The sequence below is a fragment of the Catharus ustulatus genome, chromosome 1 (genome assembly GCF_009819885.2).
Source record: "Catharus ustulatus isolate bCatUst1 chromosome 1, bCatUst1.pri.v2, whole genome shotgun sequence".
Lineage (NCBI taxonomy): Eukaryota > Metazoa > Chordata > Aves > Passeriformes > Turdidae > Catharus > Catharus ustulatus.
Window position 1 is genome coordinate 91,666,434 of NC_046221.1, and position 27,944 is coordinate 91,694,377.

The 27,944-nt window shown below is 40.8% G+C and overlaps 1 protein-coding gene across 6 annotated transcripts in view; it reads left to right on the top strand.

Moving 5' to 3' along the window:
- The first annotated feature begins 18,435 nt into the window (after window positions 1–18,435).
- FHOD3 (formin homology 2 domain containing 3) overlaps window positions 18,436–27,944 on the top strand; it is a 384,381-nt gene continuing 374,872 nt past the window's right edge. For 5 of the 6 annotated variants that reach the window (XM_033076348.1, XM_033076416.1, XM_033076774.1 and 2 more), the window contains exon 1: window positions 18,437–18,709. In XM_033076348.1, the coding sequence (XP_032932239.1) occupies window positions 18,545–18,709 (165 nt within the window). In that variant the 5' untranslated portion in view covers window positions 18,437–18,544. Of the gene's footprint in view, window positions 18,710–27,944 lie in introns of all 6 variants that reach the window. The other variant, XM_033076601.1, reaches the window with a different exon arrangement.

Sequence of the window (27,944 nt, forward strand, 5' to 3'; positions counted from 1 at the left end):
ATTTGGACCATACAAAAAATGCAAGGAAGCTGATCTCCCTGAATTTACAGAAAGAGTAATGGGCTCAAAAGTGGCAGTGTGGAAAAATTTCCCAAATTAAACAGGCTCTGCATGACAGCTTTCAAGAATAGCATCAGGTAACACTTTTTCTGTTGAGTTTCAGAATAAAGAAAAGCCATCAGCATAACTTAGCTTTCCTTTGTAACCATTATTCTACTCTGGGGAAGCCTAGATTCTTACCAGTGTCCCAAAGGTCCTAATAAGCAATAATTGCCTCATCATTAAGGATTGGTAAGGCCCAAGACAAAGGCAGATATTGGAAGAAACTCATGGGTCTTCTCCGAGTGTAAACTCCCCTGTCCTCATTTCACCATCCCCAAACTGTTTTCCCCTTGAAGATATTGAAAAGCCACCTGGGCATGGACCCATGCTCCTGAGAAAGGGGGTTTAACAAGATGATTGCCAAAGGTCCCTTTCAATCTCAGCTATTCTGTGGGTCTGTGAAACCAGCAGTCAGGCAGACTGATTTCTACTCCATTCTTGCTTCACTCACAGAGTGAATGAAATCCTGTAGCACTCCTGTAATCTCCAGCATAACATGAGCTTTCTCCAAGATGAGTGAGTTACCTCCCCTCAACAGCCAGAGTTTTGCCTATGACAATAATATCCACATACCCACACCACAAGCTCCATCCTTTGTTAATTTCAGTTTCTACCACCAAAATATTCCAACCCCTTCCCACATTCCTGTACCCTGCTTGCCCAAGTTCACCATACTCTTATCATAAATAATGCCAGAAGAATTTGTGACAGCCAGAAGGGACACATTTCTAGACATTTGCTATCAAAGGTAGCCAGATTTTGCTTTCTAGAAAACAGATCTGCCAAACCAGGCTATTTTTGTATGGAGCCTTTTCCCACTGCTGATCACATCAATCCAGTAACAATCTTCCTTGAGCACCTACAATCCTTGCAAATCTATCTAGTTTCCCTGCTAAAGTCCAGATCTTTTCCATCACCAGTCCAGACCACACACCCCAAAACCTTAGGTATAAGCAGCCAGTGTATTAAATGCAAGAGGGTTTTTTACTTTAACTAATTTCAGCAGAAGCTCTGTTGCCTCAGCAGCCAGCAGGGCTGAAGATTTGACAGGTTGCTCTCTTTACAGCAAGCCTTTTTACAACTCCTGGCCCTTCCAAATTGCTGCTGGTTTTCCTGAGCTGGTCTTACACCTGACATTTTATTCCATCTCCTAGTCCCCAGTGGAGTCCTGGTGAAGCCTGTAGCTCCCCTTACTCTACCCCTGCTCAAGGGCTGTATTTTGTGGGAGAGACTCTTGTCTATGTTGTGGTCATGCTCATCTCCCAGCTTTTTCTTCCTCATGGAGTGCCCTTGCTCTTACTGCTGGTTGATGCATCTCATTCTATATTACAGTATCCCAGAATAGTTTGGATTGGAAGGAACCTTAAAGATCCTCTAGTCCTAAACCACCTGTCATGGGCAGGGACACAATCCAATAGACCAGGTTGCTCCAAGCTCCATCCAGCCTGGCCTTGAACACTTCCAGGGATGAGGCATCCAGAACTTATCTGGGCAACATGCTTGCAGCTCAGAGCCATCTGAATAAAGATTTTGTTCCTAACAGCTAACTGAAACCTTACCTCTTTCAGTTTAAAACCTTTCTCCCTTGTTCTATCACTGTGGGCCTGTGTAAAAAGTCCCTCTCCCTTTTTTACAACTCCTCTTTAAGTACTGGAAAGTTGCAGTCATCTGACTTACATGTGGGATTGCGGGTACAGGGATTTTCTGTGAGAGCTTGCCTCATGTACAGCATAGAAACAGAAAGGAATGATTGAAGCTGGCATTGTGGGTGGGATCTTCCATGCATGAGTTAGTCCGTGGCAGGTCAGCCTAGATGTGAGGCAAGTTCTCTGACAGCCTCTTCCCCCAAACTCCTGAGGACTCTGAGTGATCAGCTCCCACCCTACAAGCACTGTGTGGGATGTGTAGTGAGCCCCTTCACTGTGGGTGCTGAGGGGATTCTTCTAGCCCTGTGCTCAAAGGGACTTTCTGAAAGGCCCACTCCCAGAGAGCAGCATAATGCTAATTACTCCTCCTCTGTGAGACTCTGGGATTTACATGACTGTGGAAGAGCCAAAATCCAGACATCTGCCACTGCTTTTTCACATAACACAAGGAAACTAGGAGGTTTGCCTGTGGAAAGGCAGGGGATAAAATATTAGGTGCAAACTGCAAATACCATGAGATATCCCACTTGGCTGGCAGCTGGGCTGTGGGAGGCTGCAGCTAAGAACATAAATGTATAGTGCATAGGGCAGGAACTGGCTTATCATTTGATCATAACACTTATTTCTGAAAGATGTCAGTCAAAGAAAATATTACAATGGTTTTTTTAATATTACTTTAATTGGAAAAGGTTGAGATGTGGAGCTGCTTGCTCCCACCCATGAAGAACAAAGATTTAAGAAGACAAAGAGCGGGGAGACTTAAAAGATGAGAAAAGCATAAGAATGTAAAAACTGAGCTTACATCAATATTTTAAAGTATGGAAAAAGGTAGTAAAGCAAATACTAGTTTTCTTCATTGCATTCCTGGTGGTTTATGACTGTTAAGCTTAAGTTAATTAACATACCTAAGCAAAGATGTAATGTAAATACATTGTTAGAACTTTAGGTAACACATAGAAATTACAAACAAGAAAGTTGCTGATGTTTTTTTAGCTAAATTTATTTTACCCAAAACATTTACGTATTTATTACACCCTTATACTCTGAGATCAATGAATTCTCATGTGTCTACTGACCAGCTACAAATGACATGAAAAAATTAATTTTCTGTCAGTGGCAATCTGGAACACCAAATTTATTAGGTAATGTTAGTGCCAGCATTTTTAATACCCTCTACCCCACAGTAATTAATTGCAATGTTAACTTGACCTAATAACACAATTGCAAATGCTAGTCTGGATATTCCACACATTTTTTTCTTTCAGGATTCAAATACTTGTGGTTTTTCTTCTGAATGTTCTGGAACAAACATTTGTGGCATGTCTAGACCAGCACTTAGTGTTGAATTTGGTTAACTCAAGTTAATTAGTAATCAATTAACTGGAGTTAAAATAGGACCAAAATCTCTATTCTGAGGACATTGCAATCCATCTGACAAGTCCTGCAGCCTGACGCTGGGTGATCTTCATCATTTCAATTTAAGTGTAAGGTGCATTGAGAAACACTTGCATATGAAATTTGGTAGCTAAGAAGTTATTAGCATAGCAGTCCAGCAGCCATCTGTGAGTGCAAAGTATCTCTGAGGAGCAACTTTCTGCAGCTATAATGATCTCCAGGGTAAGAAAGAGGAGCATATGGGATAGGATATAGTGCTTGATGCTGGCAGTGGTGTTTGGTGTCCTGGCTGGATGCTGTGCCTCCCTGGCTGCATGGTATGGGAGCATCCAGCGTGCTCAGCAGACACGGGGGAAACATCACTCTCTGTCAGGTGGCTGCTGTTGGGGGCAGCTAGCCATAAACAAGGTTCAAAGATCTCACTGGAAAAAGATCTCAGTACTTGTACTGCCAGTCTTTGTTTAATTAAGACCAGCTGAAAGCGCTCTTCAGAGTGAGGTCTCTGAGCCGGACCCCCAGCAGAGCAGCATTACCGTAACTGCAGTGGCTTTTCCTTTTGTAATGCTGTATTCCTCTCTGGTGTTTTGTGTCACATGTTCTTCAGTGGGTCCTCTGGCATTCAGCACAGATAAACAATATTATTTTTCAACTGAGAAGTGACTGTACTAGAGTGGTATTTTTGTTTGTGCTTACCAAATATGCTGAGACACCAGTTTCTGTTTTTTTCTCTTACTCTGAAAATGAGGTGAGCTAATCCTATTGACAAGGTCTGCCTGATGATCTTGTGAAAATTGCTAATCCAAGGGCTGTGCTCACTTTAAGGGTAGTGGCACTGTTTACATAATATACACAGAAATGTACACAAATGTAACATCTTTGCAGACCTAGCAATATAAAAGGGTTGTTTGGTTTTTTTTTTCAGGATTGCCAGTGGTCATTTCAGTAGAAGTGGAATAACTAGGCTGGTGTGAGTCTCTTCAATAACACTATAGCTGTATACACAGATCTATCTATCTATTTATGCTGCTGCAGTTATCTTGTTTAAAACCAAATGGTCACATGAAAGCATTCCTATGCAAAATAATACCATCTTTAGAACTTAGAGACAGCCTGATCTATTTTAATCTTGAAAATTCAGCTTCCTAACCAAATCAATATTTACCAGGAGAGACAAAGAGATACATTCAGTACTGGAGAAATTCTATAACTTTCCACTTTTGAGCTACGTACTGCAGTTAGATTTTTATCCTTTGGTAGCCTGAACATGATATAGCCAATAAAAGAAGTGTGTACAGCTCATTTTGCATTAGCTCTTTAGTGGCCAGCTTCAGCCAGGCATCAGCTTTAGTGTTAAGTGGCAACACGGTGGTTCCTCACGCTTCAGCTATTTGCCAAATCTCATTATATTATTTGCTAATTCATTCAGCTTTGCCTTTCTCTCCGCAAGGAGAGAGCTGCGGTTCTCTTCTAGCTAATTTCCTGATCCATAGGATCCTTGAACTGCCTTTTGAATAATGGCTAGAGGTGCAATAGCAGTTTGCAATAACCAAGGTTGTCAAGCTTAAGGTTAAGCTCACGGGACTATATTTAGGCACTTCAACAGGTGGCCTGATGCACAGAAGTGCTGAGCCTGCAAGCTCCTGCTCAGCTACTTAAATACTGAAATCCACAGACCAGCTGAGAGGTCAGGACTCCTGAACATCCAGACATGCACTAACTGCCTGAATATGTTCACAGGAACATAGTGCAGAGTGTTTCCTTTTAACTCAGCCTAGTGTATATACTGAACTAGTAACAGTTTTATCTAGGTAATCATTATTTTCTTCATTGTTGCAGAAAAGCTGATGCCTGACATTTGCCATCCGTTCTCTCATACAAGAATTGAGCTAATTTGGTGGCCAGATCCTACTGTTAATACCTAAGGGACACTAGCTTATTTCACCTTTCCTTTAGAAAATAAATGAATAGTAAAATTCAATGTTGGCTTCTTATCAGGCAGTGTTTAATGGTCAAAAGATAAATTATACCTTAGTTTTCCTTTGTGCAAAATAATTATTGCCGTGTACAGATGGCTTACATATCACTTCTCAGTTTCCTGATGAATTATGAAGTGTGAGCATCTTTCTGCTCACAGTGAGCTGAACACAAGTCTTTGGAACAAGGTCACAGAATAAAATTGTCTCCAGCCAGACAAATTCTGATGATCAAAACCAATAATCTTTATATTTTCAAAAACTTCCTATAGATGTGATAAAATACTCCATTTGAACTGCTGTTACCACTGACACTTCTGCATGAAATATTTCCTTGTAGCCAAAATGGTGTATTTTAATGACATAAATATTCTTCAAAAAACAATAATCAAGATTCTCACGGAATTCCTGAGTGTTTGAATGAATCCAGCTTCAGTCCGTTATTATTTTTCTTGTGAATGTTATGTAAAAAAATGCTTCTTGATACATAATACAGCTGTTGAAAGTTTAGTGATCTTTTGGCATGTGTCAATTTAAGCCATTATACCTTGCAGACAGTTTGTAACTCCTAGACAAAAGTTAAATACTACTTTATCCAAAGTTCTTAGATGTGGCCATTGCTTGGATCAGAAACTCCCTTGTTTGGTCTAGAGGCAGATCTCAATGGGGACCAATCCAGCACAAAAGGGTGCTGCCCAGATTCTGAAATCAAATGAACAACAGACTTTGCCTGTAGTGAATAATTACACAAATGAGCCTAATGTTCCCGCCTGTGTTGATTTTGGCTTATTAATTGTGTGTGTGATCCCGTGACTCATATTTCACTGTGAAGAGTTACCCCCTCAGAGGCAGTGTGTAAGGCTGCCTCCTGCTTTGTTCTCCACCACTGAGCAAACACACCATTCCTACTGTATTTAGTTTAACACCCCTATATAAGCAGGCTCAGGATTAGACCTTCTGTTTATAAGGCTAGGTTTAAAACAAGTTTGTTTTCTCTGCTTAATCCAGATTAATAAGAGATTTGCATTCTGTGTCATTCTTCATTAGCTACAAAGCCAATTAGGATATATTGCTTGCTGTATGACTGTACAATACTAGAACAATACTCTCTGTTCTTGAGCTCAGCTGTAAGGACATTCTTTATAATTAATTGCAATGGATCTTCTAATTGTTTTAATATGATGCCTCCACTTTGTCATTGTTCTGAATTCAGTTGACAGATTGGCTCTTGGCTTTCAGAGTTATCAGCTGCATTTAACCTTGCTTTACTTTTAGAAACAGTAGATAGGGCAAGTGAAAAAAGTTATAAATTATAAATCATAATTTCCAGTTTCAGAGAAAGAAATTACACCCATATGCTGTTATTATTCTTGATGCTGCATCAATTTTACATTAATATTTAAGCTTTTGTTCTTTGCTTTGCTTGTGCTTTATAACAAGGTAACTCTCAGCAGAATTTTGGAAGGTTGTATTTTTTCTGGTGGGCGCTGAACTCTGCTGTCCCAGAATCTGACTGCAGATCTCCTCTGAACGTGTAGAAGAGATTATACCCTAAGAAAGGAAGACAAATCTATTACCTTTTCAACACTACAAAATCCTATTCAAGTTTGGTTTGTTCTTTTTTGGAAGAAATGTGACCACATCAAGAAAAGTATTCCAAACTGGTTTTGACTATTAAAATCCAAAAGATGGACTACCTATTAAATTGAATACCACATAAAAAAAACAGTGGTTCATGTTGTATGAAAGTCAATCTCAAAATCAAGAAGGAAACAAACTTTGTATTACGAGGAGTCTATAACTTTTTATCCCACAGATCTTTTGCAGCACTGTTCTTCATGGGTTTTGACTGTTTTTTTCATTTTTGCTACATAGCCAGTTAAAGTTAAGATGCGAACAAAAAGACAGGAAGGATGTCTGTGATACCTCAACAAAATTTTAATCAAAGAAAATCTGTATTAAGCAAATAACAAGATTCAGATTTTTTACCAAGAGTAAAAAAGGATGTCCAGAGTCCATGATCAGTCACTTGGCCGACCCAACATTTTTGTCCAAAGCAACAGTCATAATTAATTAATATTAAATCTATGCATTGTGCATGTACTTTTTCATCTGGGTATATCTGAGGATGCATAATTAGAGCAGTGTGAGGCACTCAGAATGCAGAGGTTAGGGTAGTTGTTATGGCTAATGCATTGCTGAAAATGAACTGCTTCATGCTGACTGACCGACTGAGCCCATCAGCCTGATTCCTGAAACCCACTGGGAATCAGGACTGACCACCTTTACTGAAGTCCTGGCTGAAATTCATTGCAGCCTTCCTAGCCTTCTCTCCAACAGGAAAACTGTCTGTGATCCTCCTCGGCCATCTGTGCTTCACCCACAGACTTACATGTAAATTTTTCTAGCTGCCCCCTCACTAACTTTCAGTATTGACAGTCACACACGCACCCACTTGAGGGCTTGAAGGCAGTGGTAGGGCAAGGTCATTTTCTGAATCTTGGTTACAGGGGTTTGTAGGAGGTGACCAGGCTGCTGTGCTTGAACACAGTGGCCTTGAGCAAAAATTCCATTCACTACTCCTTATCTCAGCAGAGATCTACAGGTTATTTGCACTATTCAGCAGTTAAGGGGAAAAAAAATCCCATAAACTAAAGAAAGTAAATCTCAAAGCTTTTCATACAGATAACATTGAGAAGCACCTTTCTACAGTAGAAAGAATAGCAAGAGGAGAGGGTGACATGTTGATGCAAACGAGTTTCAAGAGGACATTTTCAATACTAGTAATAAAATATTTTGTAAAATTAATGCTTTGTGGTAAAATAAGAGAATGCTCTCTGTCCTCCTAAACCACTGTGTGTCATTTCTGCTCCATGCCCCAGATGCTGGCAGATGGCTGATATGGGATGAATTACACAGAATTACACATTGTGGGTTTGGTTTGGGGGTGCTTTCTGAAGATGGAAAGGGGAAAGGGTGTCATATTAAAATACAGGGTGTAATGCCTTCTGATTTAACAGTTCAAGAGATAAGCAGGATATGCTGGTACCCAGAGTTTTACGGCTAGCACAAACTAAACAAAACAAAAAGCTCCTTCAAGGAGTTCCTTTCTCTTGATTAAAAATACTGATAAAAATCAAATTATATTTTCAAAAAGTGAAATCTTTGTCTTGTATATCAAGTGCTCATGGTAGATTTTACTATCACTCTTTCATTTAAGGGGATGAATTCTGGCATCCTACAAACATTTGGCTGATCCTACAAACTTTGCCTCTGTGTTTTACTCAACCTGACTAGTCCACTAGGATAAAAAAGCTTCTCACATGTTCCAAGTTTTGGGCTCAGAACACATCAAGAGCTTTCTAACACCTAGTCCCTGCCCAACAAGCAGACTGAGGAGTGAAGATTCTGTTGGAGAACAGCCTGGTGATTGTGACTACCTGGCACTGCCAGTGCCTCCAAGCAAATGGTTAGAGAGGTGTAACTGTTTTCCCTCTTAACCAAATACAGATCAAGGAGACAGACATGCAATCTCTCTGCAGGTTTGTTGGACTTTTCCTTAGCAGAAGTCCAAAGGACTGATTTGAAAAGTAATGTCCAAAAAGGCAAACTCCTTAGTTGGTTGGTGTCAAGTGCATTGGTCCAAAAATTAAGCCTGCAAGCTTTAACCAGCAAAACAGGTTTCTATCCAACCAGAATACATAAGGATCTCTTCATGTTTCCTCAGGGAAAGGAAAATGGTCATTTACTGAGTTGCAAGTCACAGCCTCAGGCTACAGCTGAGGTAGAAGACATTTCAGAGTAGCAAAACAGAAAACAGTTCACTGGCCCAGAGGCATCAAGATTCTTGGGCCATTTAGCCCTCAGGCAGATTTTAAATAAGAGTCCTAGTAGGGAATTATTTTGCAAGTCTTCAAAAAGCCCGTGTTCAAAATAGCCACCTGCAACTCAAGAAGGATGTTTAATTGCTCCCATAAGTATGGGATATGGAGGAGTTCTCTGTTTGCCTATGCATACAAATATTTATAATCAAATTTACAAGCAGATTGATGTACACAAGAGAGATGAGGTAAGATGAGCCATTACAAAAATTATTCAGAAAACTTAAAATATGCAATGTGTTTCTGCTATACATTGGAAGAAGTAGTATGTATCTGATACCGTCTTACTAAGTTCTATAGTAACTGTGCCCATTCCAGAAAAATAGCATTGCTTTACTCTGAAAAGATAGATGAAACTCCTGGTCTACATACACCAGGGGCTGTAAAGCTAAATATTTAATAAATAAAACTATTTGGATGCATAAAGAATGGGATAAAAACTAATACATAAAACATTACAGTGGCTTTATGAAGATAGTTCTTTTTAATCTTACAATTCTCTATCCAATTTTCAATTTTCCACTCCCCAAAATACAAGCCAAACATACAGCATGCTCAGAGACAGACTAAAGAATAGCAAAGGAATGTAAAATTTTCATTTGAAGAGAGGAAGAAAATATTAGACATGTTTATTTTACAAAGGAATTGAATTTTAAAAAATGTGAAAAAAAAACTATTTTAAACAATGATCGCTGGAAAAGGAAACATTAGTATCTACGCAGCTGTCTAGTAATGCAAATCTTTAAAGAGGTAAAGTAATCTTAAAGTAATCTTTAAAGAAAATTGAAGATAGGGGAATTCCAAAAGTATGAAGAGGGAGGATTTTAAAAAACCAGCCTGTGGAACGTCTTAATGTGAAATTGCAACAAGGTCAAATGTATGGCTGCATTCAAGAAAAGAGGGATTGGTTACAGTTATGAGACCATATGAACCTAAAAAAGTGTATGAAAGAAGGATATTTGAAATCAAAACCATTGTGGAATATACAAAATCATCTGCCAAACCATGTTTATCATTAAAAAGTATGTACAAATTATCTTGCAATTTCTTAATATGAAATCTCCTTTTCTTCAAACTCGGGGAGGTGATATTGGTCACTAAGACTAATATTCTCCTGTTTTAACTGTTCCAAGCAATTTGTTTATGATCTTGTGTTTACAAAACCAGTCACAAGTAAATTTGCATTGAGGATGTTTATATCAGCATTGGACTCTTTACGTCAAAATAAATAATGCTGGATTATCTACAGTCACTTCACTTGTTTATAAAAGTTGATACGAACACTCCCCTGTGTTTTCATCAAACCACAAATATTTATTCTTGGTCCAGTCCTGGAATACACTTGTTGCATGTGTTTATACACTGACTGGGGAAAATACATTTTAAGTAGTACCTCATTAGCAGCTAACTAACCTAAGGTGCAAATGTCCGACTATGAAGACAGGTTTTAAAGCTGCTTGTTGACAAAAGGACTGATAAACTGTCAACTTACTTGTCACACCAAGTATTTGTGGTTTTTCTCCCATAAACACTTTTCCCTGTAAAATCTGTTTATTTTAGCCTTTCCAGTTTCTAGATAAATTTGCATCAAATGAACATCCACAATACAAAGTAGAAACTCAAAATGTAAAATGTCCGAAGTTTAGTTTATAGTAGTCACTAAGGCAAAACAGCATTACTTTATAAGATACAAGTAATGTGATAACAATTAATCACTGGGTTAATGCTGATGGTAACAGACAAATTAAAGCAAAATTTGGATGCTCAGATTTCAAACCAAAATGTACTGTTTTACTCAAGGGCATGTTATTCTTATCTTAGAGAATACTTTAAAAAAATGAGCTGGGTCTTGACAGTTTTTCAGTAGTGGTCAGTGATGGTCATGTGATGGTAGCAAATGGCTACCACATTCCTGGCTGCTGTCTGTTAAATATCTGCACTGTTTTTGTACTTCTTTCTATTGAGTTGAAAATGCAAAAGTGGCCACCACAGCTACAGCATGTCTGTAAGCAAGATACTTTATCTCTGCTCCTTCTTCTCCTAGTGCTGTAATGATAGAGGCTTTCTGCACAAATGTGTGTGAAACATGAGCTTTTCTGCTTTGGGAAAAAAAAAAAAAAGATCAATAACACAAATTACAAATATAATTCGCTAATATAATCTATGGTAGTGCCTTCCCATTTTCCAAGAAAGACTGATTAACTGAATTTTATGGCAAGGTCTTACACTAGCAAGATAACCATATTATATATTATATTGTATTATATTATATTATATTGTATTATATTATATTATATTATATTATATTATATTATATTATATTATATTATATTATATTATATTATATTATATTATATTATATTATATTATATTATATTATATTATATTATATTATATTATATTATATTATATTATATTATATTATATTGTATTGTATTGTATTGTATTGTATTATATTACATTACATTGCATCATATCATATCATATCATATCATATCATATAACATTTCATTATATTATATTGTATCATTATATTAGTTTATATATCACATTATAATAAAAATATAATAACATTATGTTGTTATTATTATTAATAATAATTATAAAAACAATGTCAGCTTAGTTTAGAATTCATGTGTCAAAGAATAAGAAGCTACTTAACATGTGGTTATTTTTTCAGTTCAGGTGTTCTTTTATAATGGAGAAAAGAGGACTGTGATTTATTCTTTATCCCATTAAAAACAAATAACCAGCATCCATTTCTGAGCCAAAAAAAAAAAAAAAGTTTTCAATAACTGCTGGGCAGGAAATTACTGAAAGTTTTGGGAGTCCTTACAGAATTTGCCATACTAGGATGAACAACTGGTCCATCATAGTCTCACCTTGCTTCTGGAAATAGCCTTTGCCTCATATCCTCTCTGCAGGCAAAGCTCAGAAACCCTTGTCACCACTCTCCTTTAGTGTACAGCATGGATCACAGAATGAGGAGAGAGATGAAGTGAGGCAAGCTCTGTCTACCCCCTTCCCCAAAGTGAACTTTCCAAAGTGGATCAAATGGCTTTTCCATTCAAAAGCCAGACTGTGTTAGAAAATAGGCTAGTATATTTCCAGTAAACTCAAAGTGAGGAACCCGGAGCAGAAATAGAAAATGCTTGTAGCCAATTCCTCTTGCAATATGTTAAAACAGGCAGGATTAAATCAGAGTTGGCTTCCAGTTTTCTTTTCAGTCATTGCACTAACACTCTAAGCAGCAGCAAACTCTACGGTTTCCCCTCGGCTTCCCAACAGGTTTTCTTTCCTGTTCTTCTGTGGCCCAACTCAGCAACCTCTCCATCTGAGCATGATCTACAGACTCTGAGGTCTCTCCTGGGACCCTCACTCTCCACCTTGCCATACCTTTGAAGCTGTGCAACTTCCTCCCCTTCATCCTTATTAGCCAATTCCCAGAAAGGAGCAACATTAATCTCATCTGGAAGAATCTACACAGCCTCTGATTTTTTTAAAGAATAATGAAAAATGATCAAAAAATCTATAAAAGACATAACCAGGTGACAAAATTAGTGCTTTCATTTGAAGATTGTGTTTTTGTCTGATTTTGATGGTCAGCTCTGGAGAATCAGTCACAGATTTCAAAAACTATGTGTGGTTACAACTCTGCAACATTACGAATGGTAAAAGACACCACAAGCAGAAGTAGCTCTTAAAGTGATGCTTGCTTTTTCCCCACTGTTTCACACTTATGTCCTTTTATACCTGAGGCATGTTTGACCTTACTGATATGCATGGGGCTTGAGAGCTTGAACGATTACAGTTACCTGGAACTTGATAAAGTATGGATGGTCCTTGGCTGGAGGTTTGATGTATAGTTATTAAGAATAAACAGTAATGAGCATTTTCTTTGGAATCTGAAAAAAGTTTCTGCACATGGATAAACAGGCCTACACAGGTGCAGAATAAAATATTTTTCAGAATAAATTTTACTTTACAACTTCATATGATGTACATGTTTTCTTCCTGAGAAAGAATCATGGCTGAGTGGCAGAGATAATCGGTTTTTGCAAGCTCACCACCTCACTTGTTGGGGCACTTAAGGTGAATGAATCCAAAGGTTTGGACTCAGGTAAGGGTATGTCATGAACAAGCCCCAAAAATGCTACCATGGAAAATTCCAGTGCATAGTTAAAATCACTCCCAGTAACTTTTTCAGAGTCCCACTGCATTTGTTTCCTCCTCCTCTGTGCAGCCTAGTCACTCTCAGCTGCACTTCTAAAACATAATGTTTCTAGAAGATTTGAAATCTGATTTGTAGGCAGCCCAGAACTGAAGAGCCAATAGCAGTGGTTACTTTTGACTTCATCTCCATTTTGTCCAACCCACCAAAGGGGGGCATAATGACCTTCTCTCTGCAGAGGAGTGCCACGAAAATAAATTAATAAATAGTTGCAAAGCAACCGTCTATTTTAGTGCTGAGCACTAGAGCAAATCTCTTGAGGAAATTGGTTCTGTCATCAGAACAGGGTTTAAGTAGCGTGCAATGGGTATGGCAGGAGGCCTTGAGCATCAAACAGTGAAGGTGAGGCAAAATACCTCCACACACAAATTAAGCCCCCTGGTCATGGTGCCGAGAAAGGCAGGAGTCCTCTAGGAGACCACAAATGTGCTTGTGTAACCAAAGACTGTATTAAATGGCACTGAGAAATGTGTACATCACAGAAACCTCACTTTTCATCCCTTTCAGCAGTGGTTAGTTACATCTTTTAAGACCTGGCTGCCCTTAGGTGAAGACCTTGCACAGATGGTGATCTTTAGGATGACCACCAGAACATCTAACAGATTGTTTCCTGGGGTGGTATGATCCATGGATCCAGGGCTTGGTTTTTACAGATCTGTGCATTATTTTTGGATATTGAGTGACTCTGGAATTGTGAACCTTGAGCTTAATCACAAGACTGCAGTATTTGTCACTGTTAATAGCATACAGTATTACTTCATATGAAGTATTAGCCAGCCACCACAAAAAAATAATTTGCAGTACAACTCAACAGAATTGGAATGTGCGATTCTGCAATTCAAGCTTGATGAAGACCACTGATAGACTTTGGGACTATTACAAGTCCTTAGCTACCAAAGCAAAAGCTTTTTTATCATGGAATTTTCTGTGGATGTTTTCGGTGATCCAGTCATACGACAGCCAGTTCAGATTCCATTGCAATAATTAAAAAAAAAAAAAAAAAGCCAACAAAATCAATCATATTAGTATTGTATCCTTGATCTGTCAGCTTCCCAGTTTCCCCATCTGCAGGGTGGCAATCAGCAGGCACCATTGAATGGTAGCTGAGTACTTTGAGATCCTCAGATGATGAAGGCCAAAATCCATAGTGTTTTTTTTGGTCTTGAGACAGACTGGATTTCACTTACACACCATTATTTTGAATAGTGTGTTAGGTTATTTGCCTGTCCATACTAACAATAACAATAAATCACTCTCTAAATTTCAGTGAGAGAATGAAGCGTTATTTACAGATTATAGTGTGGATAAGGTAGAAATACTGTTCCCATCGCAACAGTAGAGGATCTGTCAGCACTTCCATTACCATACTTTAATTCCAGTGGTTCGCAAGCTCATTTTGATCACCATTACCAAACAGACCACTATTTTTCAGCTTTATTAATGTTAAGTGAATAAATCATGGAAGTTAAAATTGCTTTTGTTCTACCATAACTAAAATTGGCTTGAAGTTCAAACAATGAAATTTGGAAAGCAATTAAATTTGTCCAAAAGAAAGAGATAAAATCAAAGGGCTGGTCACTTCACGTATTTAGAATTTGATCTCACCATCATGCATCTAGATCTGTATTGACATGATGATACACCAGAAAAAATAATACTCCTTCCAATTGCTCTTATACCCAATATCATTTTAAAAAATGGCTTAAATACACATTTACATTGTGTCTGGGTGGTCTTTGGGAAAAAAAAAAAAAAATGCTTTCAATAACTTCCCCTCAAATATATATTTTTTATTTTTAATAAAAAAGAGGAAATTAAACACAAAAAACCTATGTTATTTTAACATTGAGGTTTCAACAATAATGAAATTCAAATTTAAGCTTGACACACCATCTTAACTCATTCAACAATGTATTTCTAAGAAATGCCAATAACAGGATGAGTTAAGATTAATAAATCAGCCTTAAATGAAAACTCGTGTCTCATTTCTGAGAAACATGTGCACATAAAGGATTTTCCCCTTATGATTTTGTGGAAAAAACAAAAAAAAACCAAACTTGGGAGCTTGAAACTGAATGTTCCTTGATGGTGTGCAAGCTTTGTTTTCATGGAAAGGGTGTGCAAGATGCCCCTTGGGAACTCCAAGGTCAGCAAATAACACAGCTCATCTGAGCTGCCTCCTCCAGGAATGGGACTGAGTAGCCCATGATACCCTGAAGGCACAAGGAACACAGCCTGAACTTTGCTGACGATTCCTCGGAGTGATTATTTTCTTCAGCATGACTGAAGCAAATGCTCTCTTTCTCTCTCTGAGAGAGATGGGGATGACCCCTTCCATGATGGGGAATGGGTTGAGGCAACCACTTATGCTGTTCTTGTCATGTCTGTGTCTTTCCAGATGCAATGTCCACGGTGCCTCATGCCATGTACTTCTAAAAGGCAGTATCTGACTGTTTTTTTGCATTTGACTGTGTGTTAAAGTCTTTTAAAAGCATCTCACATTCATTTGAAAGGCTGTAGTGGAACAGTGAGAAGCTGTTTGCCTTGGTTTAGCTGCTGCATTGAATAAATAAAACCTGGAGAGAGAGAGGAGAGAGGGGAGAGAGGAGAGAGGAGAAGGGAGAGAGGAGAGTGGGCACTTTCTTGCAGTCTGCAAAAGCAGGCAGTGTGTGAGGAAAGGACTTTTCAAAGGTACAGTTTTGCAGCAGAAGCATGAACAGTTGACTGGAAGAGGAGGGAGCAAGCTATATACAGCCCTTGCTCAGGCTGATGAAAAGACACTGCAAGATTCAGAAGGCCTCTGAAGAATATGTAGAAAGATGGCAATTCTACATTCAAATGTAGAATTTAGATATGTATCTCCCCCTCTACACTCACACTTACTGACCTCGTAATGTTATTCTGTTTTATCCAACAGATTTTTTCTCTTCCTACCTGTATAAATTGAATTAAAATTCAAGTAAGACCCAGATTTTGAAATTCATTTGTTTATAGTGGTTTGGGGGCGTTTACAATTAAGAAATAACTGTAAAAAAGCTTTGGCTAACTCAGGATGCTTTCATGGTTGTTATGCTCTATTTTCCTTCTTTCCTGGTCATAAAATATATCTCCACTGGTCACCTTGTTTTTGGAAATCCAGTTGAAGACCATAACATACAAGGTCTAATTCTTCCTCGTGGGACTTAGAGTCTGTGGCTAAATACTGAGCCTCAGAGTTATCCTATCTCTGTTAGCTCCAAGGGTTGCAGCTATCCTTTGTTTTCATTTTCCAGTATTGGATGGAAGAGAAGCTGATGCTGTCACATAGATTCTATTCAAAATCTTGGCTTCCATTATTTAAAACTGCCCTCCAAGTATTAATGCCTCTGCAATGAGGCAAGTGCCATATATTATTTTACAAAAAAATCAGGGTTAATCCAATGAATAGCAAGGATGGCAATCTTATGCCACCCTATATTAACCATTGATTAGCAGCAAATGTAGAAATTTGCTATACAAAAATGGAAGTTGAATGGCAATTTAGCAAACTATTATTTAGAAAACCAAAATACCCTGTTTAACTTACACTTCACATGGTGACAAAAATATATAACTTAAGTAAGCAGATATTTATCAGTACTCTTTTCCCTAAAAAAAATACTTCCTGTTACTAAAGGAGATGTGAAAACAGATTTCTTTGCAAAATAGGAATTTAAAATTAATTAGATGCAAAAATCATAACCACATATAACTTCTCTTTTCTGAAAATATGCATAACTGCTAGCAAAGTTGAACCATGACAACTTAGTCCCAAGAATAACAGAAACAGAAGGACAGACCATGTGTGGACAGAAATCCCCTTTTGTCTCAGTTCTGACAAATACTCCCAAGACAGTAATCATTTTGGGAGGGAGCTGTTGCTTCATGCAAACACTATGATCTAGAGGTCATACTTTCTTGCCTAAGACACATTTCTGTGGTAAATCCCCCAGTTCTCACAGTGCTGCAGGTCCTGCCCCACAGCCCTGCCTGTGAAGGATGAAAGGTTGTAAACTATGGGTGTAAAGCACGGTGCATCCCTTGGGCAGACACTCAGCCTGTGCAAATGCAGCCACTCCCACAGGTGAGACCTTTCCTTCTCCGTATTTCACCCGTGACTTATGTCATGGCTCTTTTCCTGCACCCCAAGAGTGAAGTGTGCATCCTGAATCGCCAGCGATGAGGCTGCAGACAGGGTAACAGAGCGCAGATTGACCTCGGAGAGCGCAGTGCTGTGCCCTGTGCCCACCCAGGGGCTTGGCACTTTATCCCCATTTTCCCAGAAAGAAAGAAAGAAAGAAAGAAAGAAAGAAAGAAAGAAAGAATGAGCAGGCCTGAGGCAAGAGAGCCAAGATACAAAGACAGGCAGTCTCCCGTCCACGATGGGAAGCCTGCCCGGGTCCTATGCTCTGGGAAGCCAAACTAACCTCGGGTATGCACAGTCCTAATGGCAGAAGGGGCTTTGCACAAGTACAGAAAAACGATCTTGTGCCAAATACCCACGTTTCAGATCAGTTTATCAAACCTTTTAAAATTTTTAAATTTTTTTTTTTAAGCGGGTATGTTTTAAAGCTTCTATTTGGAACGGCGTGAATATTGCACCGAAGATTTAGGACATCTGGGATGTTTGTGACAGCAAGACCGAGCTCAGTGCACGCGGCCCGTTTGCCGGGAGCCAAGGGTGCTGCAGCGGGCGCGGCTGGTGGGCCCTCTCGCCCCTCTCCCTCTCGGTGCGTCTCTCCCTGTAACCCCCTCTCGCTGTGCCCCTCCGTGAGTCTCTCTCTCGCTGCCCCGACCCCCGCCCGGCGGAGGCGGGGATATCCCGGGCGCTCTCTCTTCCCGCCCGGCTCGGGGAGGTCTCCTCGGGTCGGGGGAGGCGGGGCGGCGGCGCGCGGCCGCGCGGGGGCGCTGCGGGCCCTGCGCGCGGTTGGGGGCTGCCCGTGCCGGCCGCGGCATTCCCGCTGCCCGCTCGGCGCGCAGCGGCCGGGAATGGGGGAGCTGCTGCTGCTGCCGCCGCTGCTCTGCCCGCACCTCGCGGATCCGGCGCCGCCTCCTCCTTGCTCGGCCTGAAGCGCGCTCGCACTCGCGGATCCCGGCGGGGAAGGGGCCATGGGCCGCCTCCCCGAGGCGCGGCGGCTGTGAGGCGGCCGGCGCTCGCTCGGGAGCCGGGGGGAGAGGCTGCCGGCTGCCGACCAGGCTGCGCCGCGGAGGGGAGCGCCGCTCGCAGCACCTCGGTGCCGGTGACTTGGGGGTGCCGCTCCCCGCCCGCGCCCGGCCGCGGCGGTGCATGGATGCGCCATGGCCACGCTGGTGTGCCGGGTGCAGCTGCTGGATGACACCGACCCCTTCAACAGCACCAACTTTCCCGAGCCCACCCGGCCGCCGCTGTACACCTTCCGGGAGGACATCCCGCTCGCCACCCAGCTGGCCGGGGTGCACCGCCTCCTCCGCGCCCCGCAGAAGGTACCGGGGGAGGGCGCGGGGATGTGAGTGGGGGGCACCGGGCGGAGGGCAGCGGCCTCTCCGCAAGAGACGGCGGCGGGGCACAGAGGGCGGCGGGCGGCCCCCGGCCCCTGCGGGGCGGCAGCCCGGGCCCCGGCAGTATCGGCATCTCCGTGCGTCCTGGGGAGAGGCCCCGGGGGACGGCGGGGGGCTTCCCTCTGCTGCTCTGCCGTTCCCAAACGCCCTCCAGGGAAGCTACCGCCTCTGCTTTGGCTGTAGCTGCATCACGCTTTCCCCAGGAGAAGGAAAACCTCTTCACAGCAAAGCCCAAGTTGGGTATCAGGTACTCGGTGCCTGTCCTTCGCTAGCGTTGCCTGGGTGTCTGGGAATACTGCGGGATAAGGTGGCGTGTCGGGCCGGCCGGGCTGCGCCGAGCAGGACCCGGACTTTGCCGTGGTGAGGTTTAATGAGCCAGGCAGTTCCAGCCGGGGCTTTGGTAAAAATAGCAGCGTCTGCTGCCCTTGAAACAATCGGTGCTACTAGTCCCTCTTGCGAAGAACTGCAGCATGGCCCTTGTCAAGTCTTACCTATCTCTTCTTGCATGCTTCTTCTAATACATGTGCCGGCATCTGTAGCTCTGCCCTTGAAATCAGGCACTCGAGCATTATCCTTGAATTTTTAGTTTTCAAAGCAATGCCACTGATCGACAAAAAAATAATGTCCTTTCATTATTATCTTGTATCTGCACATTAGTTCTGCAGAGTGCACTGAAGAAGAAAGGAAAAAATGCCCACTTTTTTTTTTTCTCCCAAGGAAGTGAAAGTTGTAAAACTTTTATTTGCCCTGTGATGAAATGGGAGGAAAATACTCTCTTAACATCACTTGTATTATGCTCATGGGAGCCTGCGGAAAGATGACAAAGGGCTGTGTGTCCCCTTAGATTTAAGGATACCCAAAACCCTATAAAAGTATTTCAGAGAAAAGCTCATGAAGCAGACAGAAGTTTTGCATTTGTAGAACGGTTTCCTCGCATAATAGTTGCCAAGGATACAGCATCCAGTGAACAGAGCTCTGCCTAAAGCACAAAAACTTTGGAAGCTCTTGGTGTGCTGGGTCAATTCTGTTTTCATGTGCTCAGTCGTCCCCAATTCAGAGAGTGGTCCCATTGTTTTCATGGGAGGCTTTTCTTTTTTTTTTGGAGTTAGAGCTAATTAAAAGAAAGGCAGGACGGATTCTGACACCTAATGAAGTAAATAAAGAGATAGTTTAAAATCTGGATTTAGAGTGTGTTCAACCTCATTTTCAGGGGCAGTTCACTGTGTTATGTTTTGCTTTGATTTGAATACTTTCCTGGTAATTTTTTATAACTTTTTATACTACCACCACCACCACCACCTTGGTTTAGTGTCTTAGGAGCCAGCCAAAATCCATGGCCACTTGTATATGCTTAACTCCTGCCCAGTCTTTCTGTGTGCAGCATTTCTCAAGTTTAATTAATGTTTGGAAAGTGGATTTGCAGACTTTGAGTGAGAGATGGCCTGTGTCCCCAGAGGGGCTGTAAACCTCTAAAAGTATTGAAAGATAGCTGCTCTGCAAGTCCTGGCCCAGTGATTTGTTAATCTGAGGTTCTGGCTCTTCCAAATACTTAGTTTCTGTTGTGAGGGTGTAGGCAGCTCATTGAAATCTGCTTACATGGTTACATTTACCTTTGTGTTTGCAGTGCCGCTGCCTGTTTCTAGAGTGCCTTAATTATGTCTCTTGGCTATCTCTTGGCTTCTACAAGGTGGAAAAAAAAAAAAAAGTGTTGGTTGATTAGACTTGTTTACCTTTGGTCATTATAATGAAAGCATAGTTCCGTGTTTGCACTTGCAGTTAGGGTAGCATTTCTGTCTTTGGCATTACATCTTCTTGCCTGTAATTCTACAGAATAAACTGATTTGTGTTGCCTTCTTGTGTTTTATTTTTGGGAGGTGGACATATTCTTTCAGCGGCTTTTCCTCAAGACCATATTCACTGGTCAACAGAAGATCACCACGTTATTTGGCTAAGAAGAATTTTGCTCCATTTCACCCAGAGATCAGGGCAAATTCTGATCCCAGAGGAATGCAGTTGTCAAAGCAGAGCATAGGTTGAAATTCAGGTGTCGGTTCACATTGACACATCTGAGGTTTGATTGATTAATTACTTTGGAAATTAGTGAGCTAATGGGTTGATGGTCCATTTAGTATCATCATGGTGAGTAGAGCAAAATATCTTGAAACAGACCTAGGAATTTCTAGCTCAAATGGTATCCCTGCCCACAACAGGAGAGTTGGAACTTTAAATCTAAGCCTTTCTATGATGATGATTAAATGCATAGGAACAGCAGTGTCTAAATAATTCCTGAAGTTTTATAAACTGGTGGCCTTTTTGCCAGCAGGTTGGAATGATCAGTGCTAGGCTTTTTCCCAGTGAGTTTTAAGTTACCATCTCTTAACTTAGGGGAGCATTCACTTACTTTCTGCCAACTTGTTGCCTTTTCACCACTGAATGATTTGTGCATCTTGCAGATGACGTACTGCTGTGGGACGTACTTGATAGGATGAAGTCAGTAGCAGGAATCCAGCTCACTTCAGTGGGTCAGATTTCGCCATTGCTGTCTTGAAATTAGTAATGATAACAGTGTAGTGACGGTGGTGGTTTTGTAGTTAGTAAAACAACTTTTATATTGCAAATAATTGTAAGTAAACATTATAAACAATTCTTAAAAAAAACCCACTTAAAAAGTAAACAAAAAATGTTTTGACATTCGGACCTGTCATAGTGTGTCATTAGTAGCTTTCTTGTAACCAACAGATGTTCTAGCTTGGCTCCAAAGAGCAGGATTTCTTCACTCTAGTTCTTTGAAAGCTGAAGTCAATTTCACGTCTTGGCTTTACTGCTTCTTTTCTTTAAACTTATAATTTTGCTTGAGTTTGAATGCAAGTCTAGATCTACGCACTGTCTTCTGAGCAGCAATGCTTTTAGACACCTATGCAGGTTCACTGGGAAGTTATGAAACTGAGTTCTGAGAGTAATGTCTGGGATGGTCTTTATTACCCTGAATAATGTGGAGCACCTAAGCTGGTTGATAGGGAAAACTGATAAGAAGAGTCTCTGGGATCTTTCTTTCACTTGGAATTGGGTGGCTAATTATATCCTCGTCCCTCTTTTTTTCCCCTGCTTCTCTCTGTGCACACACTTTTCTCTACATCCATATCTCTGCACACAGCAGCTTGCTGTTCATTGGGTTGTGCTCAGTTCTGTCTGGCACTGAGCCTCATAGGACTGGGCACTGCTGTCAGGAATGCTTGTTTCAGCTATCCCCTGTGGTTTTGAGTGATTTGGTCCTAGATGATAACATACCATCCTAGTTGATGATGCAATGAAGTACCACAAATTCTGTTACAGTATTTTTAGCCACATCTACAAATTCTTGCTGAGTAACTACGCCACGTTGTAGAGTTTTTGTGGTTTGCCTATATTGATTTGGCTGCCTAAGGTGCCATTTTGAATTTGGCTTTTATTGTTTATGAGGATTTTAGGTCACTCTTACTGTCTGTTGTGTGAAGTAGAACTGGATCTAGTTTGGACTTTGACTTCAGATGTCCCTTTTGCCCATTTCTGTGAACCTTGGGAAAATTCAGAACTGGGTCTAAATTTGTGGCTCAGGCCCTGTGCCAATAAAGCTCTTTGAATCTAATTTGGTACATTGGGTTTGTTGGTTTTGAATTGCTTTGAGTTACTTGATACTTACAACTAGCTGACATAGGGTCGCTCAGGAGAGTAGCTATATATACATGGCCAATGTCAAGTGGTGTGCTTTTTTTAGAGATCTTCTTCATTATAACTTTTTCACATAATTACAAATTACAACATGCTGAGTATGTTGCCATAGTCTGCTTTCACATGCCACAGTGGTGTTCAGTGTTGGGGCAGCTCTGTAAGAAATACATCTTTACAATAATATAGGACATCACGCTGCCTAATTTATCAAGAAAACGTAATTGAAAACCTTGTGTAACAATGGAAAACAAACAAACAAAAAAATCTTTCCATGCATATGGTGTACTGGTGGTAATGGTGTAAAGGAGAGTTATAGTGCCATAAGGATAATTTTTTTGACCTCCTGTTCCCTCTGAAAAAACTGGAAACAACTTCTGTGCTTAAATTCCTGCCAAGAATTTGTAATTAGGAACAGTGTCATTCAGTATACAGTGGTATAAGCAAATAAATCCAGTGAGCACTAGAGGGATTTGGGAGTTTCATTCATAAAGAAGCCATCCACATTTCTGTCTTCAGCTGCTGTGATTTAGCCCTACATTAAAGCCAGGGCTCACTCTGAGGCATGGTGTGATGTAAACTGATAGCAGGAGTAGTTGCACTGGTTGTGTCCCGGCATGGAGCTCAGCCCTGGCATTGAACTCTGTGCCAGGCTATATCCTGGCAGCAGCCTTAGGTTTTCTGAGAGCAGTAAACTTTCCAGAGGGCTCCTCCTCCTTGGGTTTCCTTGGCATTAAGTAATAATGCATTGGTCCATAGAGGCTAGGCAGAAAAGAAGAAAGTATGGTTTGGATTCTGATCCTGATGGAGGTACTGGTAAATAGAGCAGCTGTTCTCTGAAGAGAGCATTTTTGGCTTAGTCGTTATCTCGTTAATGGGAGCTGAAGAATAGAAGATGGAAACTGGAATATTGTCATTTTCCCAGAGAAAATGAACACACACTTTAGGGAAACTGGCTGATATCTTTGGTGAGTGTCACTGCTGAGGACTGGGAAATATTTTAGATGAGGGGGCTGTCGAGACACATAGGTCTTTCATATTCTCCCTGAGGCAGGTGGATATCAATCAGCCTTTTTTCATCCTTTGGGAGAAGAGGGAATTTAACATAAAGGTTTTTTCCAAAAGGTTTCTGAAGTATTCTGACTCTAGTCAAGTATTTCTGGAGCTGACAAATTCCTGTGCTTCAAGAGATTGACCCTGTAGCAGTTGCATGTGCTTGAATTTTATAGGGAATTATTTATGAGGACAGTGCGGGGTAGGATACTACTCTGTTTCTTGACAGCATGAGCTGCACCAGAGTCCTGTTGAAGCACATTTTTCTGGGGGAGTATAAACACCCGCCCTAAAGCACAACTGTGAAAAGTTTCTCAGTCTCCACCAGCTTACTGTCTTCTGCGGTGTGGGCTTTCAAAGGAGATGAAATACCCGTAGAACAGATACAAAGTAATTGTCAAATGCCTGACTTTACCTCTGGCAGTTTAAGGTAAGATAACTTTGAAGTTCTTGCAAGGTTATTCTGACAAGTTTTGATTTGGACAAGTTGTAGTTCAGTTCAGTTGTTTGATCTAGGCTTAAAAGCTCTGTTGTAAAATCAGGGGCAAAGACCTATCCCAGAGATTCGGTTCCTGACTTTGACACCTCTGTTGCAAGTCACTGAATTGGCTGATCACAGCTCAAGAGCCTTCGTAGAGCTCCATGTCAAGAATGATAGGAGCGAGTGTACTGGTAGTTCTCAGGATTCCACTGAATTTTTAAATCACAGATTGGACAGATACAGCCTCTAGAAACTCATATCACCCTGTGTTTCCTGGAGATTCTTAGTCAAAGAAAGGAGATTAATAGGAAGTAGTCTGACCTTGCTGTTATCCTACCACAAATCTTGTACTTGCAGTTCCAAATTTTGATGCTTTCTCTCAAAACCAGTTTGTAGATACCTCATTTCATCCAAATTCTTCTTGTGTGAAAATTACTAGAGAATTAACTGAGCAAGAAACTAAGACAACTGCAGTTCATATCTATGTTGGTAAAGGAATAGTCAGAGATGTGGGACTTGGCATGTTGCAATCTCCTTCTACCTGTGTTGTTCTAAATAAGAACAAAAGTTCTCTCAATGTTTTACAAGAGTTTTCACTTCCTAGTGTATCCACAGCCATCCTACCTTGCCAACAATTGGGGTCTAAATGAGAAGCCCTTTTCTTTCTGTCTGATCTCACACACTGGGTTGTAATGCGTTGCAACCTTTGTGCAAATGTATGCGATGCAGCTGGGCTGTAACTCACCCATCCATCACATTATCACTGATGACAACCCTACTCCATTTTACAGTCCATTTCTCTGGCTGGAATTCAGTCAGGACAGGTTGGTACCTCTACTCTTTCAAAAGGTGTTTTGTATTTTTGAGTGACCCGAGGTGGTCTGGTCTGGGGCTATACAGCACCTTTGGTAAGTGCTGCTTCAGTAGGCTGTACCCATGTGCTAAGATATCATTTCATTATCAGCTCAGAGGAAAGAGAGCCAGCTACTTACACCTCTGTCATCACTTTCCACACAACCTGGATTGCGTTATATTAATATTAACTTTATATTGTATTACAGTTATTAATAAGACAGCAAGGAATGTTGTTACATATTTTTAGCAGTGGAACAAGTTGGGACAATAGTAGCAGCGAGCTCTCTTGTAGGCTGAGCTACCTAGAAACATCTGCAACTATCTGGCATATGAAACTATTGAAGACTTGGAAGTTCACTGTCCACATCATCAGCTTAATACAGATGTACCACAAAAATGCATTGCAGTTTCCAATTCCAAACAGTTGAAAAGAAGTAATTCTGTCATTCCCAACATTTTAAGGATGTTTAAAAAAAAAAAAGAAAAGAAAGCTTAGACCTTTACTTTCCATAATGCTACTTGACCTTAGTAGTCATACTTCTCAACTGACTCTGTATTTTGTGAGGAGGGTATTTATTTGTCATACTTCTCAACTGACCCTCTATCTATTTTGTAAGGAGGATATTTATTTTATTCCACAAAATCCTGGAAAATTGCCAGCTTTGGTCCTGCTGCCTAGTTGCTATCATTAAATATGGGCAATGCATTGTTATTAATCTTTTGGTCATATCGGTCAACATTTTACATGGTAGTGATTATTAGGCTGAACAGAAAGGATGTGCTGACTGGAAAAGCAGCTTCATCTTCTTTGAGTTGTAGTTCTAGAGGGGTTTTTATGACAAAGTATATATACTTGGAAAAATGAAACAGACAGTGTTGTCTTATGTTTGCTAAATTAAACTCTTGTGTTTACTAACAATTAATATCCTGATGATAAGAAACTGCATAAATAAGTTGTAATACAAAGTAAAGTCAGGTATGTGTGATTGCATGCAGTAGTGGAGGGTTATGTATGGCTTGAAGCTTCACATTCATCAGCCACAAAAGTAGTAAGCTGTATCTTGTGCAGTTGTATTGCTTTAATTCTAGTGATATGTGGAGAGCTGGGCTGAAAGGATAGTGCAGGAGGGAATCCTCCCCAGTGACTTGTAGCTGTAGTGATTACCAAGGAGTGGAAATGTCTGTGTCTGCCCAATCAGTTTGTGGGATATAAAGGAGTGGGTTAGCTGGCCGTAGTTACAGACACTTGGAGTTGGAACTTGGGACCCAGAGTCTGCTGGAGTAAGAGCAGGAGCCTGCTAGCTGTGCTGTGAGGAGGTGAGGGACAGATAAGGTAAGAAGATGTTGTGTGAAGGACAGACAGGATTAGGTGGCTAGGAAAGGGACAGCTTGGGGTTAGCCAGCCATGCAGAATGAAGGAAGGAATCAGAGGTATGTGGAACTGCCTGTAAGGAAAGGAATCAGTACAGTGTGAAGCTGCCAATAAGAGGAGAAGTCAGAGTTATCAGAGAGGGGTCTATGAAGGAAGGAGTCCGAGCTGCATGAGAGAAAGGTCTGTAAAAGAAGGCATGTAGAGTTTGTAAGTAAAGAACTGGTGGGAATGCCAGTTAAAGGGCTGGTGGTGATACCAGCCCCGTCTGTATCAACTCAGCGGTGACAGTGATACACATAAAACAATACTCTTGTCTTCTTGTACACAGCATGCATGATTATACTGGAATAAAATGCACTTACAAGTAGCTTGTATTTCCCTATTTAGGAAAGAAAGTAAGCTTATTTACATCTTGGTTTCTGTGTTGTCTTCTAGAAGCTGCAGAATATGGCAGTTTAAAAGATAATTTTGTAACTGAAGTAACTTTGATGTTGATTAAAAAATAAAAAGAGGGACATTTCAGTGCTGTTCCTTGAAGCTAGTTACTTCAGCTTTACTAATGAGCCCTTCAATCTTTGTAAGTGAAATTGAGAGAATAAGTATTTTCTTTAGGATTGTAAATATGCTATTGTAGCCACAAGTAGCAGCATCAGAGGTAAAGTAGCTGTTCCAGTTGCTGGTGAGATGCCTGTAGATTTTATGGCTTTGTTATTGACAAGGAGAACATGAAGTCCCTGGGCTTTGTCTGGTGGGGTTTCTCTGCATGTTCAGTGTGAACCATTTGGCATGATTTGGGGGCTGGCAAAGAAGGCACTTGTAGCTCTCATAGCTGTGCCAGTCAGGTTGCTTATCTGGGTGTCACATGCTAGGTAAAGCTAGTTGAAAAAGCACGTTATGTCTGCTTTCTTACTTCATTACTGCAAGGCTTGTAAGGAAGAAACGTAATAGTGGAGTGTGGAATCAGGAAACCAACAGGAATCTTATCTGTGCTAGTGAAATCTAAATGGGGGCTTGTGCCTGCTTTTTCTCAATGTGGAATAAAAGTTGAGTTTTCTCCAAGTGCCAGTCATGAACCCATTCTAACTAGGGGGTAGGCATTAGTAGACTTCTAGTACTTGGAGAGACTTGGAATTTTACGAGTTGTGAAGAAATTGAAAAAAGCCACGTATCTATGCTCTGTTTATTACCATACTGCAGCAGCTGGCCCTGGAGCATGACCTTTGACTCCACACACAAAGGGTTGTTATTTTCCCCTTCAGCTCTAGCATTGTGAGGGACTTGGCTTGTGAAAGTCTTGAGTCCTCTGCCCTCTTTATAGGAGGTCTTGTTGTCTCCGTTATGGAAGACCCTTCCAGGTTTGCCAGGCAGAGAATTGAGGATACCTGGTTCAAATTCCTGAAAGTGTAAGATTTTTCTGTGCTGCCCTGCCTCACAGGAAAGACCTCATTGTCTGACTGTTGTCTATAAAAAGTGACTTTGCAGGCTCTTCTTTGTGTTTTGGTTTGGGTTTACTTATTTTTGTTAAAGCTGGTCACCTTCAAAAGGGTGCAGGGACTGGGAAGCTTTATAGTGGTGAGTGCCAAGGAGATGGAGATTCACATCTCACTATGTAATTGCGCTGATCTTAAGGCTTTCTGAATTTCAGAAGTCCCCCTCATGAGGCACATTTCGTTACATACTTCCCTTTAGGTATC